Here is a 15,609-nt window from a genome sequence, read left to right as displayed (position 1 = left end):
ACAATAAAGGGGAGCAACCGTTATATTATAATTTGTATAACCATAGTTTTACTGTAAACTACGGTTAGTGCCGCAAATCAATGGTTAATTTTGTGGTTATGGTTTAAGTATAATAACTTGTTTTTGCTTTATTTGTAGTAAATCCATGCATTATTATCCTATGGGTCTGATTTATGTAAATATTAAAAAAAAGTGCATTACTCAATTCACATTCCTATCAATTGTATGCAGTTAGATTAAATTGTATTGGTTCCAATGACTGGAAATGAAGTCGCTGATGGCAAACGGCATTATCCATCACCACCAGACATGTTGGTAGCCTGTACTTGTAAGAGTTCTTGCCAAACGCGTGTCCAGTTCTTCTTTATGGTTTCTGGAAGCGCTGTAAAACGTTAGCGTCTCTAGTTAAACGTCGCGAACGCACCGCCGCTCGACCTTCACTAAAATCAACGCAGTCTCGCCAGCGCCGGTTTGCGCATGCGTAGACGCGCGGGTCTGCTTCGAGCGGGTCGCGAACTCTGACCTCCTGTAGCTGCAGCGAGCCGTCAGTTTACAGATAATTTATCAAAACACCACAGTTGTTGGATAATTCCTCGCGCGTTCAGGGTAAGAACGACCCTTTTTATATATCGTTGACGCCCGCTGCGTTTGCCGTAATTGTTTAGGATTAATAATTCAGGAGAATATTAGCACCGTCGATAGCCGGCCTGCTAACACGCGTTAGCGTAGCAGCCGCTAGCATGATAGAAGACGTCGGTCGCAACCGGCGAACGTCCGCGATCGAGCTCGGCGGCGAGGACTTTTTCGGTCGTTTAAAAACAATAAGTGAGCGCGTGACAAAGCAGCTAACCGACATCCTAACGCATCGGATGCAGACGCGGCGTTGTTTAGCTGGCTAGCGCTGTCGGTTGGCTAATCTGTTCCCAGCGCGCCGATAAACCCAAACGGGTCCGATCGCAAAACAACACCAAGGCTGTCGTTCGTCTAATTAATAGGTCGCTTGAAGATGAACGCGTGTGAAGATGCAGCACGCGTCTTGCGGTCCACGTGCGAAGCGCTGCTCGCAGCGAAGATCCCTCCGTGTGCGCGCGGGGAGCTTTTAACCCTTCAATCATGACCTTTAACCTACAGGAACAGATCTAACTTTATCTTCCCGGATCAACGGCCACGCATTCCCCACGAGTCACCGACCCCCAGCTGTCACTCACGCTGGATCGCGTTTATTTAAGCATCGAGTCGCTTGGTTCCTCGGGAAAACGCTAAAATCAATACGCGACGGCGGCTCGCGTGCTAACGTGGCTAATGCTAACCCCACGACCGTTGGGAGTTCGCCGTGTCTTTTATCGGTCTAAACCGATTGTCAGCACTAAACGGAGCAATGAACTAATCGTATGGATCGATCAGTTATGGTGAAGGTCCTGGTTTAAATAAACGGCGTGAGGTGATACAGATGTTGCAGGGCAAAGTCGTGAACTTCTAATAAATGGGTCGAGACGCGGTCCGTCCACAACTCTGTGGTCAATTCTGGCAAAGCTAAATAAGCAGACGCAACTTTAAAAACAAGCCTCATGGTATGCATTGTCACTAATAACGTGCGTTATTAATAAACGAGCCTGCGACGTATTAAAAAAAACTGAAACCACATGGAGTTTCGAGAGCAAAAGCTAGTTATTTTACAAAACCATCAAACTGCAGCAAAGCTGGTAATTACATGCCATGCATTTTTTTATTGTCTACAATATATAAAAAAACATTGATCATGAAGTGTAAAGAAACAATGTTATATATATATATATATATATATATATATATATATATATATATATATATATATATATATATATATAAAGCCCCAACAAAGCGGCACGTTTTGCAGCAACTCAAAAGACACCATAATCTTTGTGCTCTGGACCCCTGTACTACAAGTCGGTTGTATGTTTGCATGTATAAGGACCCAGTGAAAAATGAATATAGATATGTAACATTTTGTCCCGTCTCCCCTGATTTGGCAAGGTCTGGTTGCAGATGGTTGATGTGGGCCCTTGAGAGTATCTTGATCTGTGCTGTTTTTCTCAGGGAGCGTGTGGCTGATGGGGCGTTGCTGAGCCTCGGTTCGGACAGAACGCCATCATGGAAGGAGAAAGTCCCAGAATTCAGCTGGTTTCTGCAGATGGAGGCCTGCAGGTGACTTACGCCGCACGTTCACACGGCAAATGCTCGTCCAAAAAAACGTACACCCCATTTTTTTTGTTGCTTTTAAACTTTGTATTTTCAAACCAGTGCAAAAAAACCATCAATGAAACCCTTTTTTTTAATCGAGGGGTGTTATAATTCCTTTTCTGTTGCACTTCAAAAAAAAAAAAAAGATCTCTGTGTCCTTTAAGGTTTTTTTTTTTTTTTTTTTTGAATAAAGTTGTACCCCAGTGCCCTTTATATAGCACTGTATTTCAGTTTTGTCATAAGTCCGCAAATATAGACTGAATTAGTATTTTCGTTCGTTTTTGTTGTGTTTTCCTGAACGGACAAATTTCCGAAAAATTGGACTGAATTTAATTTGTTGGGTTTATTCCTGTAAATGTAATTAGGTTTCAGTAAGTGCTGTCAAACCATTAATTGTGATTAATCGCATACGAAATAAACATTATAGTTTACATAACATATGTGTGTTGTATGTACATGTATATATTAATTAACATATATATATTAATTGCAATTAATCGCATCCAGAATGTAAGTTTTTGTTTGCATAATATATGTGTGTGTTATGTATATTTATTATGTATATATAAATACACGCGCGTGTGTATATGTTTCAGTAGAAAATATATATTTCATTATATGAATATAAATATAGAAATGTACATATTTTCTGTATGCGTGTATATTTATGTATGCATGAATACGATTTTATTGTTTTGGATGCGATTAATCGTTTGACGGCACTAATATTAATACATAAACACAACCGTTTACATACATGCGTGTGTGTGTGTTATATACATAATGAGCACAAACATACGCAACAGCTTTTATTTAATCGTTTGACGGCTCTAGTTTGAATCTAATGGTCTTTGTTGTCGTGTGTTGGATCAGATCGTGACGGAGCAGCAGCTGGCTCAGAAGGTGCAGATAGTCACAGCCATTGATCAGGTTGGAGCCGGCAAGCAGCAGTTTATATTAGCTAACCTGGATTACCCCAACCAGGAGAAACTGTTCATCAAACAAGAGAACTCGCCAGCCAAGGTCATCCTAACATCTGCTGATGGGTCTGCGGTCAATCAGCTGCTCTTCGCGTCGCCTGAGCTGACAGGACAACAGATCCAGGTAAACAGCGAGAGAGTTTTGTATTCTAGGTAACACCGACTTCAGCATAGGGACCGATTTGAAGTGTTTGCTTATTATCGACACATTTGCCGTTCATTAATACACACATTCTGTTAAGCATTAAAAAACAACAAATGAGGCAAAAGTCATATTTATCGTATTTGCTAGTAGCGAGAATTAGACTAGATTAGATGAAATAAAGCAAGACCACATCTCGAAATATTTGCGACCCTGAAGCACAAAACCTTATATATACAGGTATATTTTTAGCAATAACCAAAAAAGTGTGTGCGTCAAAATGTTAGGTTTTTCTTTTGTGCCAAAAATCAAGCTATTTAGTAAATTTCCAATAGTTTGAATGAGTGCATTGCTAAGATATTTATCTGGACAAATTTAAAAGCGATTTTCTCAATAGTTCAATTTTTTTTGCACCCTCAGATTACAGGTTTAAAAATAGTTGTCATCTTTTTCCATGATTATTCAGCTTCCGGATCACGTTTAAATCTCAGCTTCAAAAACAATTACCCTTATTACTGATTTTGTGGTTTTGTGTGTTGTTAGCCTTTTAGGCTTCTTAAGAGTTGAGTGTTGTGCCGTTAGCTTAGCAACATGCTAACGTCAAACTGTTGAAATCACTGGAAAGTCTCCCATTAGTTTACTTTTTTGGGTAAGATTTACTATAATTGTAGGCGTCCCACAGATGTGATGATATATGCAGTATTTAATTTAGTAAGTAATGTTCATATTGATAGTTTAGGATGTTTCGTTTTTCAGTTTGTGACGGAAGGCTCGGAGCAGGGCGCTACGAAGCCTCCAGTGGAGTATTGTGTAGTTTGCGGAGACAAGGCCTCAGGTGAATGACACACACACACATAGCCGTGTTTTAAAGAATCGAGACCTCAAACAGAATTAAATTATTGTTGTTTTTGTGTTCAGGTCGTCACTACGGAGCAGTGAGCTGTGAGGGCTGTAAGGGTTTCTTCAAGCGCAGCATCAGGAAGAATCTGGTGTACACGTGCCGGGGGTCCGGAGAATGCGTCATCAACAAACACCATCGAAACCGGTGTCAGTACTGCAGACTGCAGCGCTGCATGGCCCTCGGCATGAAACAAGACTGTGAGTCCGAATCAGGTTCATGGCCGATGACTCTGACCTTCACCTTTCTGACTTTCACCTGCTGCAATTCCTCCAACAGCTGTTCAGTGCGAGAGGAAGCCGGTGGAGGTGTCCAGAGAGAAGCCGGCGAACTGCGCGCCCTCCATCGAAAAGATCTACATCCGTAAAAACCTCTGCAGCCCTCTCGCCGCCATGCCAACGTTTGTCAGCGAAAAAGAGACTGCCAGGTACGGGTGTGAGTGCGTGTTTGAGTCAAATGGGTTTTTATTTTGTTTGTTTTTAACGCTAGCACCGTTTCTGATCACAGGTCCACCAGTTTACTGGACTCCAACATGCTCTTGAACATCCAGCAGTCTCTTTCCAAACTTGACAACACCATTTTAATCCCTTCTTCACCAGATCAGGTAATTATTGAAATAAAATGGCATTTTGTACTGAATATAATAAATTAATAATTGTTAAAAGTGATTATTATTGTTAAGTCGGGTCCATGAGGAGCTTCAACCAACTCTGAGTTAAAGCTTGAAGTCTGAGTAGACTTAGAGAAGGGAAACTCTGGGAACGAACTCTTAACTTTTAAAGGTATAGTTCACGCAAAAATGAAACTTCTGCCGTTAATTACTCTGTTCATCTTCGGAACACAAATTAAGATATCGTTGATACCGTCTTTGATACCCTGCATAGGCAGCAATGCAACTGAAATGTTCCCAGAAACATAGCAAGGACGTCGGTAAGACATCCTGTAGTTTAACCAGAATATTATGGAGCTAGTACAAGAATACTTTTTGTACTTTTTCTGCGTAAAATCGCGTCCTCCGCCATCATCGAAAATCAAAAAGTATTGTTGAATAAAGTAGAAAAATCTCTTGAATTTTTGTAGAAAAAAATATTAAAATTACAGTTGAACCATTGATGCCACATGGGCTGCAAGTAATATAATAATATTATAAGTAATTACTAAATATATATATATATATATATATATATATATATTTGCATAAAAAAATTGCTCTGTTTATGTTATTTTTATGAAAGTTAAATGCAGTTTTCATTACCAGTACAAATTACCAAGTTTTTACATAAAGCTAGCAATTTTTTTTGTTAATATTAATTTTATTATTTCTTTTGTGCGTGTATTTTTTGAAACTGACACATTTGAGCTGAAATTGAACCCGGACACATACAACACGTTCATTTCTATTGACGTTTTCTGACTCTCACTGTAGACCGATTCTAGTCAAGGAGACCTCGGTACCTTGGCCAACGTGGTCACATCACTCGGTCACCTCAGCAAAAGTCGCGAGATGATGGGCAGCGGTACGGACCTGTCGGGGATAGAGACCATGAGTAACGATGACAGCGTTATGACGGACGTTCAAAGAGATGAGTCGAACGACGTCACGCGGTGCGGAAAGAAACTTTTATAGACCTAATATCAAGCCCGGAAGGTGTGAGGTTAATGGCTGTGCTTAAATTCCTGATTGCTTGTGTCCAGGGCTTTTGACACGCTCAAGTGTCTTCAGTCGGAGGAGGGTTGTGGAGAAGAGGTGGCTGAAGGGGCAGTCAGGATGGACGAACAGAACACCGCCCTCCTGGAACTCGAGGGCCCGCTGCTCTCAGACATGCATGTGCCCTTTAAGGTCAGCAACACTTTTGACTTGCGCACGCTGCTGCTACTACTCCAAAAATGATGGGCCGATAACAATCCGTGTTAAATATTGTGTGTAGCTGATGATGCCGCTGCCCATGCCAGACTTCCTGAATCTGAATTACATCTGCGAATCAGCTTCTCGTCTGCTTTTCCTCTCAATGCACTGGGCACGCTCTATTCCAGCTTTCCAGGCTCTTGGGTGAGTGTGTTAATTAGGCCGGTTGCATAAAAAGGTTTCCCGTTGGATAACTAGTTGCTATTTGGTCAAACTTGTTTTTAAGGCGCTGTCTTAACATGAAGTTCACGCAGCTGCTATAATTTTATATGCGAACTTGCGGCTCATTTAATTTTCTGTATTTTTGGTGTTTAGCTCGGAGAACAGCATCACGCTGATGAAGGCCTGCTGGAATGAATTGTTTGCTTTAGGTCTGGCTCAGTGTTCACACATTATGAATGTAGAAACCATCCTCACAGCCATAATTAACCACTTACAGACCAGCCTGGATGAAGGTATGTGGACCTGTATTTTTTGTTCCACACAGTTTTCTTTACCGATGCTGAAACTATTTGTCATTTACAATATTATATCAATTTGAAAGCAGTTTTTACATAATGGTGGTGTTTGTTTGTACGCCTTCACTTTTTATTTTTATTCTCATTTTTCAAAATTGTTATCATTTAGACACATAACATTTTGATACAGAGTGCAGTAAGGATGACATATCTTTGCAGTAGTGATCAATTTGTAGAAATTTTTAACATGATGTTTAGACATATTTAATAGTATTTTATAGCTTTTTTTTGTTGTACTTAATTTATTATACTTTCAGTACCTCATTCGCGATGGGTTTTCAAAATTTGTTTTTAAAGGTTTTAAAAGAAGTGGAAGCTTAGTCGTATTAATGTTAAAGGTAAAATTCATTGTTAGCTTTTATATTGTACTAAAGCAGATTGTTCAAATATTATCGTTTGAAGTTAAATTGATACACGGGTACCTAATGAGGAATGTGTGCGCCTTCAACAGAAAAGCTGTCGCCGGAGCGCGTGAAGCTAGTCATGGAGCATATCTGGCGCATGCAGGAATTTTGTAACAGCATGAGCCGCATGAGTCCCGACGCGTATGAATACGCTTACCTCAAAGCCGTGGTTCTCTTCAGCCCAGGTGAGCGCATCTGGAGTTTAGCTGAAGAATATGAACGAAACGCAGAAGAGAGAAATGTCAAACGAGGCTGATTGCGTCCGTGTGTCTCATAGATCACTCCGGAGTCGACGGCGCCCTTCAGATCGAACGCTTTCAGGAGAAAGCTTACATGGAACTCCAGGACTACGTGAGCAAAGTGTATCCAGAGGACACGTATCGGTGAGTGATTCTAGCAGCTTGCGTTGCTTCCACCAATTACAGACGCTCAAGTATAACGTGCGTAATTACGGACTGATTCATTTTGAATATCAAAAATTGTGTTGTGAAGACGAACGAAACCTTTCACGGGTTTGGAACAACTCGGAGTAAGAGTGTTCATTTTGGGGCCGGGCGAACCTTTTAATATCGATAACTATACCTTTATTGTTATCCTTATGGTTATTGTCGTTGATGTGAATCAAACAAACTTTAAACGAAGCTTCAAATTCTCTTTCAGTCTTTCAAAACTGTTAGTTCGTCTGCCTGCCCTGCGGCTCATGAGCGCGGCGGTGACCGAAGAGCTCTTTTTCGCCGGTCTAATCGGGAACGTTCAGATCGACAGCATCATTCCCTACATCCTCAAAATGGAGTCTACCGACTACAACAGCCAGCCAATCAGCACTGCCGAGTGACAGGAACCCCGCCCCCACAGCCACACCCAGCGGCTTTTTTCGCTCGCCCAGGCCCTCTGAGCCCCAAACAGATATAATCGAGTCGATTTTGAATGAGGAAATCATTTTGTTCTGACTTTGCTTTTTCATTTGGTCAGTGGTTGTGTCTATGGGTTACGTAGTTGCGGTCGGATCGTTTGACTTTTATTGTACTAGTGTACTTATTACTAGAAAAAGTGTCTATAAAGATACAGGAAGTGCAAGGAATCTGTTCTTAAGAACGTGTTCCAAAGAGAACTTTGCCCCCAGCCCCAAGCACTGACTTTCTCTGTATGTATATGAATGATGTATATAGGAATAATAAATGTCGAATCAAGGGGGAAAATGTCTGTATTTTGGTATTTGTTGGAGGCCGTTCCTTTTTTTACGAACACATTAAATGTGATTATACAGGGTCCCCACAATCATGGAAAATCTTATTTTCATCCCTGCAAAATGATGTAGTGCATGTAAATGTTTCTGTTTATGCTCTGTTATATTTAATTGGCAAAATACCAATCTATGAGTGCAATCTACGGTCTAGTCGGCGATTGAGCTATGTAACGTTAAAAATAACGAATATGTTTGTGTTGTGTTGCATTTTTTTTTATTAAAGTGTAAACCAGACTTTCAGAAACGTGCTCTGGACAAACTTGGACACTTAAAAGTGCACTATAAATCATTATTATTATCGTTGAAACTCCTGGAATATTTCTTAATAACCTGCTGCTGCTGTCTGCTAACACACGTGATCTGCTCAAACCAAAGTATATACTACAATCTGCTTCAGTGTAATTGTGATATTGTCACATAACAATAATAGCATGACTTCATAAAATAAATTCAGGTGATATAATGGAGACGTAAATATGTAATGCATAAAAAGCTGCTCGTTTCATTGATTCATATAATGTATACATATAAAGGTAATTTGATTAATTCGCGGAATATGTTACCCTGAACTACAAAACTAGTCACATTTTAATTTAAAATTGAGATTTATACATAAAGCTGCATAAATAAGCTCTCCGTAGACGTATGGTTTATTAGTTTATAGAACATTATTTCGCTGAGGTGGCGAAGTTATGTTTTGATATGATTCCGGTTGGAAACATCTTCACGGAACCTAATCTTCACTTAATATCGCGACGATTTTTGTCTTTTTAAAAAAACGAGAGACAACGTGTGAAGGAAGCGACGCGGATTTAAAACTGGCGTACGGTTATTTCCGTGAGTGCTGGCGGAACCCATCGAGTGAGGTGATGTTTGAAGGGGGACGGTAAAGTCGCGCGGCGGTCCGTCCGTGTTTAGAGTCCGTCGGTTATGGCGGAGTACGTGAACCTGGTTCGGCGGGCCGTCGGTCAGCTCACGGGTCACGGCGGCGTTAAAGGCTTACTGCTGCAGCTTTTTAGGTGGGCCGTTCAAGTAAATATTTTCTGACTTATAGATTTGTAGCTGTGAATGTGTCGTGTAAAGCTCTGAGACGCTGAAGCCAAAGCAGTGACCTCTACTAGCGACGCTACAGTCACATATTTACCCGAGTAATTATTAATCATAATTAATTAATTCGCGTATTTGCATCTGGTGTCACAATACAACATGGCGTATTAACGTAAAATATTTAATTTATACAGTGGGATTTTTATGTGTATTGAAAATGCAATCATTATCGTCCAAAATAGAACTAATAACCGTGTTAAGATGTAATCATTTAATTTATTATCGTCATCATTGTTGTTGTTATTATTATTTTTAAGTATTGAACACTACTACTAATTTTTTTAGACCTGCACTAAATATTTTAGGGAATTTATTTTTGGTTAGTTAATTATTCATTTTAGAGCATGTTATGTACATATTGCATTGCATTTAAGAGTTAATATATTTAAAAAAAATGTTTCTTCCTCAGGGTCTCCGACATAAAGACTGGAACCTTGGTGGGTATTGACAAATACGGCAACAAATACTATGAGGACAAAAGATACTTTTTCGGTATGAGTATACAAACTTTAGGCGTCTGTAGACAAGTTTACGGTGTTTTATGCCTTATTAATGAGCGTTTTTCAATGTGTGACTCTCAGGCCGCCACCGCTGGGTGATTTACTCCATGGAGATGAACGGAAAGAATACACTGTGGGACTTTGATGCCAGCATGGTCCCTGCCGAATGGTAATATATCTAGTGTTTTATGGAGCTTATTTGGTTTTGTATATTTTACGCATAATATGAGTAATTTTTACACAAAATACATGCTTATTTCTTGGTAATCATGAGAAATTATCTATAATATATAGGGATTTTATTAATATAAGGGTGTGTGTGTGTGTATATTATAGTGTATTACCGCATCCAAAATAAAAGTCTTTCTTTACAGCCTGATTTATGTACTGTGCATATTTATTATGTAAAAATAAAGATATACATACAGTATATTTTTTTTAAATGCTTATATATTTTGTATATACTTGTATTTATATTCTTATATATATATATATATATATATATATATATATATATATAATATCTGTGTGTATGTTTTTTTATATTTTATTTATAGAGTAATATTTTGTACAAAAATTCAGCACTTTGGCTCAAAGTTATTAGCAGACAAGCACGCTTTATTTGCCAACGTGCAATTCTGAATGTTCAAATGTTCTCCCTTTGATGTTTTTCTCAGGCACCGTTGGCTGCACAGCATGACGGATGATCCCCCCACCACTCACCCTCCAGAGCCCAAGAAGTTCCTGGCCACAGTTCATCAGTTCAACAACAGTGGCACGGCTAACTGCTACGTACCCTTTTCAACCACTCACAAGAAGATCCACGAGTGGGTGCCACCGAAAGCTGGAGAGAAATAATCCCTCATCTTGTTTGTGTTCCCTTTACCATCTCTGACCAGTTCTGCTGTTTGGAGCATTCTGTAAATTGTAGCTTTATAATCATCAATAAATTAAAACTGATGTCTGTCTTTCTCGGCGTCATTAAAATTCATGCTCATAAAACATAAAAATGAGCATCACCTCTATACGATAGAGCCAGAGGTTTGATCGCCTTGCAGCCTTGGTCGGCATAAGAGCCCCTCTTCATTTATTGTGTTATATTGTGAAATGTTATTCACATTTAAATTAAAAATTATTTAGATTTTAAAATGCAAGTTATTCCTTTCAGTAGTCCCATGGCCCTTTTAAAATCATTTTAATATGATGATTTATTCACTGATTAGGAAACATTGTACTATTATTATTTTGAAAACAGTTGTGCTGCTCATTTATTAATGGAAACCATTATGCATTTAAAAAACCTTTTTTATTAATTGATCATATATATATATATATATATATATATATATAAATGCATTTTTTATATTTAATCAAAGTGGGGTTTTTTTCATTAATCTAATTAACACTTCATCTTTCATTTCAAATTTACATTATACTATAATTCAATTGGCATATAATGATGTGCTTGTTATTATCTATATATTATAAAATGAAATAATTTATATTGAAAAATACAGGAAATTCTAGAATATTAGAAACAAGACATGATGTTGGAATACTTTAAAACTCCAGAAGTTGCCAGTAATGAACGAGTCATTGAGTCGTTTATTCAATTCGATTCGATGAAAACTTTGACTCAACTGATTCGTTCAAAACACTGAATGCGCCGTGCTTACGTCTAAAATATCAGTGTAAAATGTAAGTTAATATTAGATACATTATTAGATTTACATTTGGGAAGTCCCAAAAACATGTTGATTTGCATGCAAGGTAATTTTATTCCATAATATCCTTTTTATTTGACATTGTTTGTTCAAAGACTCCCAAAACGATTCGTTCAACGATTCGTTTCCAAACCCCTCCGGTGATTGGTCGGTTTCATTTAAAGCACCTGGCAGAGTCGACGCTTTCTTTTCAGCGACGGTATTTTTAACTATACACGGTGAACTGCGTTTTCATTCACGACTGTACGTCTTCAAAACTCGGTAAAAGCGAAATGGACGCGAAAATAAGCAAATAATTGTGTTTTTCATAATCTGACGTGAAGCCTCTTTTTAGGGGCCCTCGGTCGTCCAGTGAGAAGATTCTGCTTCCTGGCCGCCTTGTTTCCCAAAAGAGGGGTGAGTGAGTTTATAGTCGCTTAACTTTAAAGGAGCTCGAGGTTGACCAGCAGAAGGCGCTGGTTTTACGTTTTTCCGGATTTTGCTCAAAGTTATGAGGCGAGGTTGAAGAACCAAAGGTGAAGTCCACTCGCAGGTCACGCTGAAGACAGTTATAACATCTGTTTCCTATCAAGAAACACAGGGCCTTCTACGGGGGTTGCTTATCTACCCATCGCCATGTATCGTGCCACTCATAATGTTTTTCTTTCCTTTTTTAAACGTACCGTGGTACATATCATTGTGTTGCTTGGGGTACATTGGAATATTTTTCAATACCGTGAATATGGGGATCAATACTTAGACCTAAGTGCCGTGATACCATCACTCTGCCGTGGTATCACCGCAGGGCTGCAGCATTATCACCAAGTTTACAATTTTGCAAGAGTAATGTGACACTGCAAACAGTGTTAATACACTGTGAGCTTTTACTGTTCACGCGAGAAAAAAACATAAGAGGAAATTGACACCAGCAGAGGCTTATGGTTAACACACTAATAGGGCAAAGCTGTTTGTTACTCGTCTATGTAAAACAGACAATGTCTAGTTTTGTTATCCATTGCTCTCTCTCTCACACACACACACACACACATATGCGCACACAAACAAGTTCATTGCAAAATGGATTGGGGTAATGAATTATGGATACGCACATTAGCATGGTGTCATTTCACACCGCCGAGTGGTTTAAATTTTCATATCCCCGTGGATAAGCGGCTGTTAGAGTAGTGTATAGGGTGTATTCGTATGTCAGATAAACGCCAGGTCTCTGGATTACAATGTGCCGTGCTTTACACATGCGTTTACTGTTGTTGTTGGTGAATATTTAATCCTGTCTATGTATAATAGTTTTTATTTATTAGCTCTGTCTGCAGTTAGTGGTTGTCACTATTGATATTAGATTATGCTGTGTTCGTGCTGTGCTTTATTACCCTAGTAACTATGTGGAACACCCTAGCAACACCCCAACAAAAGCATAACACTCTTACAACTCTATAGCAGCATCCTAGAAACCGTCCAGAACACCCAACTGTATATTACCCTGTAAACACATAGCAACACCCTAGAAACGACAACAACTCTAACTGTATATTACCCTAGCAACACCCTGACAACCACCCTGAACACACTAGCAACATCTTGATGACTACTCATGACACCCATCATAGTAACTCCTCATAACATAACACCATAGCAACTATCCAGAACACTACAATCCCAAATTATTACAACCTAGTAGTTGCATAGCAACACCCTAGAAACAACCAGAACACTTGGGCAAATGTATATTGTTATGTATATGAACAATAGGGATGCACAATAATCATCAGCCGTTAAGTAGTCCGCATTTTGTTAGTAATGCCGATTCTGTAAATCAGCTGTAAATGCTATCAGGTACCCAGAACACCCTAGCAACCACCCAGACCACCCCAACAACACCCTGACAACTACTCATGGGTCATGATACACATCACAGTAACTCCTCATAACATATTCTTATAGCAGCTATCCAGAACACACAACCACATTGTAAGCAAAATTTATCACACCCTAGTAGCTGCATAGCAACACCCTAGAAACCACAAAATAAAGACCCAAGTAGCCATATATATGCAACACCCTAGGAACAACCAGAACACTTGGGCACCTGTAAATGATCCTGGTTGGTATATCAACAATACCAACACCAGAACTCCATAGCAACACCCTGGCAACCACCCAGAACACCTGGAACACTGTATATTATCCTGTATATCAACAATACCAACTACCTAGCAACACCCTGGCAACCACCCAGAACACCCTAACAACACCCTGACGATTATTTAACACACTTCTTTTAATATAGCATCTATCCAGAACACAACCACGCTGCAAATCTGATTTATCACACCCTAGAAGCTGCACAGCAACACTCTGGTAGGCACCAAGTGCATTCAAGCATCATTATGGCCATTCATATTCGCTTCATAAACGTAAAAGACTAGCATTTGTAAAATACGGTGGGTCCGGTCCTGTGTTATTCCATCAACGTGCGGTCAGAATGGTATCGGTTTTACAGAACAGTAATTATGCCATGCATATTTTGAATCTCACCGTAATGCTGGGTCATGTTATGAGAGATTCCATATGTATTTTGAGACGCCTAACGTGATAAATTTAGCGCTGACCCAGATAGTCTGTAAAAGCACATCTCTTTTTCTTTTTTTTGTAGCACTGAAGGGCGTAAGAGCCTGTGGGATAGGAACGAGGTTTTATCAACAGGAAGAGGTACAAAACAAATAGCTTTTCCAATCTGGAACACGCCGATGGACGCCACACACTCAGCAGTCTCTGAACACGTCTAAAAAGATATATTATTATAGTACGGTTTCACACTGTTGTCGGTGCGACACAAAGACTGCTTTTAGATGCGAGCTGTACTTCATACAGTTCGTCCCCAGAGCCCCCGCTGCCTCGCACAGTCACAGGAAGCGAAAGGAACACAGTGTCAAGTCTGTTTATGATCTGTTTAGATCGCACGCTGTTTCGTGTCGTTGGTACGTAATGTACCAAAAACCTATCAGCTGTATCCATGTTGTCACAGAAAATAATTATGACTCATTTCTTATAACAACTGCAACTGCGTTCTAAGTAATACGCTTAAAGTGGAAGTGGGGCTAGGTAAGTTAAAAAGTTAGCTTTGGCCTAACATGAGGGTCAGTAGTCAAATGCATACGCTTTATATTTATTTATATTATATTTCTACCGTAAGTGGATTTCTATGAATGCGATTTTTGCTTCGGAAACCTTCAGGGCAACGCAGGCGGAAACTTCCCGTTGTGTTTCTTCCCGCTGTAAAGATGACGTAAACCGAGATTAGGTGTCGTAACCCATTGTCAGCACTAAAACGACAGCCAATCCGTCCGTGTTCGAGGAATCACAATGCCAGTGACTTTGTGGAAGTTAATTTCGTCAATTAAAGGGGAGCTATGTTTAGACCCACGTCTTTGGTCATTTCACACACACACACACACACACTGTATTCATCAATAATTCACTTCTGAATGGTAGTCAGGAAGATGAATCATTAATAATGTGACAGCAAGACTTCCAATGAAAGCTCCTCTAGAGACTGCGTGTGCTGGTTATGCCCGTGTATTAGATTTATTGAGCGAAAGGTTGCGTGACATGTCAGATCTTTAGTTTTATTTCAGTTCTTCTGATCTTCTGAGTGCAACAGCAGGGTTCCAGAACTAAAAAAAACGGATTTCTTGAAAAACAAAACAAAACAAGAACTTTCAGTGAACTCTGAGATCTCATCATTCTTCTACGTATTTCTGAAGATCACGTGGAAAGATTTGGCAAAGCACTCTCAATGTGGACAATCAAAGCGTACCTGATAAAGTATTAATAGATTATATTTCAGTGGTCACGAAAGCATTGCGGTAACCCTGAGAAACGCTGCAGTCGTTTGGATTCTCTTGCAAAACTATCGCGTTCTCCCGAGAAACTCTTCCTTCGCTTGCAACGACGCTGAAATAATTTT

At 39.5% G+C, this 15,609-nt stretch overlaps 2 protein-coding genes across 2 annotated transcripts; both read left to right on the top strand.

Annotated features, from left to right (window-relative positions):
• The first annotated feature begins 73 nt into the window (after nt 1–73).
• On the top strand, nt 74–8,346 carry nr2c1 (nuclear receptor subfamily 2, group C, member 1). Its single transcript, XM_043236711.1, has 14 exons — nt 74–606; nt 2,077–2,184; nt 3,094–3,324; nt 4,099–4,177; nt 4,261–4,440; nt 4,520–4,667; nt 4,748–4,844; nt 5,667–5,845; nt 5,936–6,080; nt 6,169–6,290; nt 6,462–6,601; nt 7,116–7,253; nt 7,346–7,451; nt 7,729–8,346. The coding sequence occupies exons 2-14, from the start codon at nt 2,131–2,133 to the stop codon at nt 7,901–7,903; spliced, it is 1,794 nt and encodes a 597-aa protein (XP_043092646.1). The 5' UTR covers nt 74–606; nt 2,077–2,130; the 3' UTR covers nt 7,904–8,346.
• Nucleotides 8,347–9,176: 830 nt separating this feature from the next.
• ndufa12 (NADH:ubiquinone oxidoreductase subunit A12) lies at nt 9,177–10,889 on the top strand. Its single transcript, XM_043236714.1, has 4 exons — nt 9,177–9,333; nt 9,831–9,913; nt 10,003–10,090; nt 10,599–10,889. The coding sequence occupies exons 1-4, from the start codon at nt 9,245–9,247 to the stop codon at nt 10,777–10,779; spliced, it is 441 nt and encodes a 146-aa protein (XP_043092649.1). The 5' UTR covers nt 9,177–9,244; the 3' UTR covers nt 10,780–10,889.
• The last annotated feature ends 4,720 nt before the right edge of the window (nt 10,890–15,609 follow it).

Source organism: Puntigrus tetrazona, chromosome 4 (assembly GCF_018831695.1).
Source record: "Puntigrus tetrazona isolate hp1 chromosome 4, ASM1883169v1, whole genome shotgun sequence".
In the NCBI taxonomy this organism is placed as follows: Eukaryota; Metazoa; Chordata; class Actinopteri; order Cypriniformes; family Cyprinidae; genus Puntigrus; species Puntigrus tetrazona.
Note: the sequence above shows the minus strand (reverse complement) of the source record. Positions and strands in the feature narration are given on the sequence as shown.

Excerpts from the sequence above, each read along its gene's own strand:
- nr2c1 (XM_043236711.1), top strand. The coding sequence starts at position 2,131 with ATGGAAGGAGAAAGTCCCAGAATTCAGCTGGTTTCTGCAGATGGAGGC. Across the intron at positions 6,602-7,115 it reads ACAGACCAGCCTGGATGAAG|AAAAGCTGTCGCCGGAGCGC; the intron begins GTATGTGGACCT and ends CGCCTTCAACAG. Across the intron at positions 7,452-7,728 it reads TATCCAGAGGACACGTATCG|TCTTTCAAAACTGTTAGTTC; the intron begins GTGAGTGATTCT and ends ATTCTCTTTCAG.
- ndufa12 (XM_043236714.1), top strand. The coding sequence starts at position 9,245 with ATGGCGGAGTACGTGAACCTGGTTCGGCGGGCCGTCGGTCAGCTCACG. Across the intron at positions 9,334-9,830 it reads TTACTGCTGCAGCTTTTTAG|GGTCTCCGACATAAAGACTG; the intron begins GTGGGCCGTTCA and ends TTTCTTCCTCAG. Across the intron at positions 10,091-10,598 it reads AGCATGGTCCCTGCCGAATG|GCACCGTTGGCTGCACAGCA; the intron begins GTAATATATCTA and ends TGTTTTTCTCAG.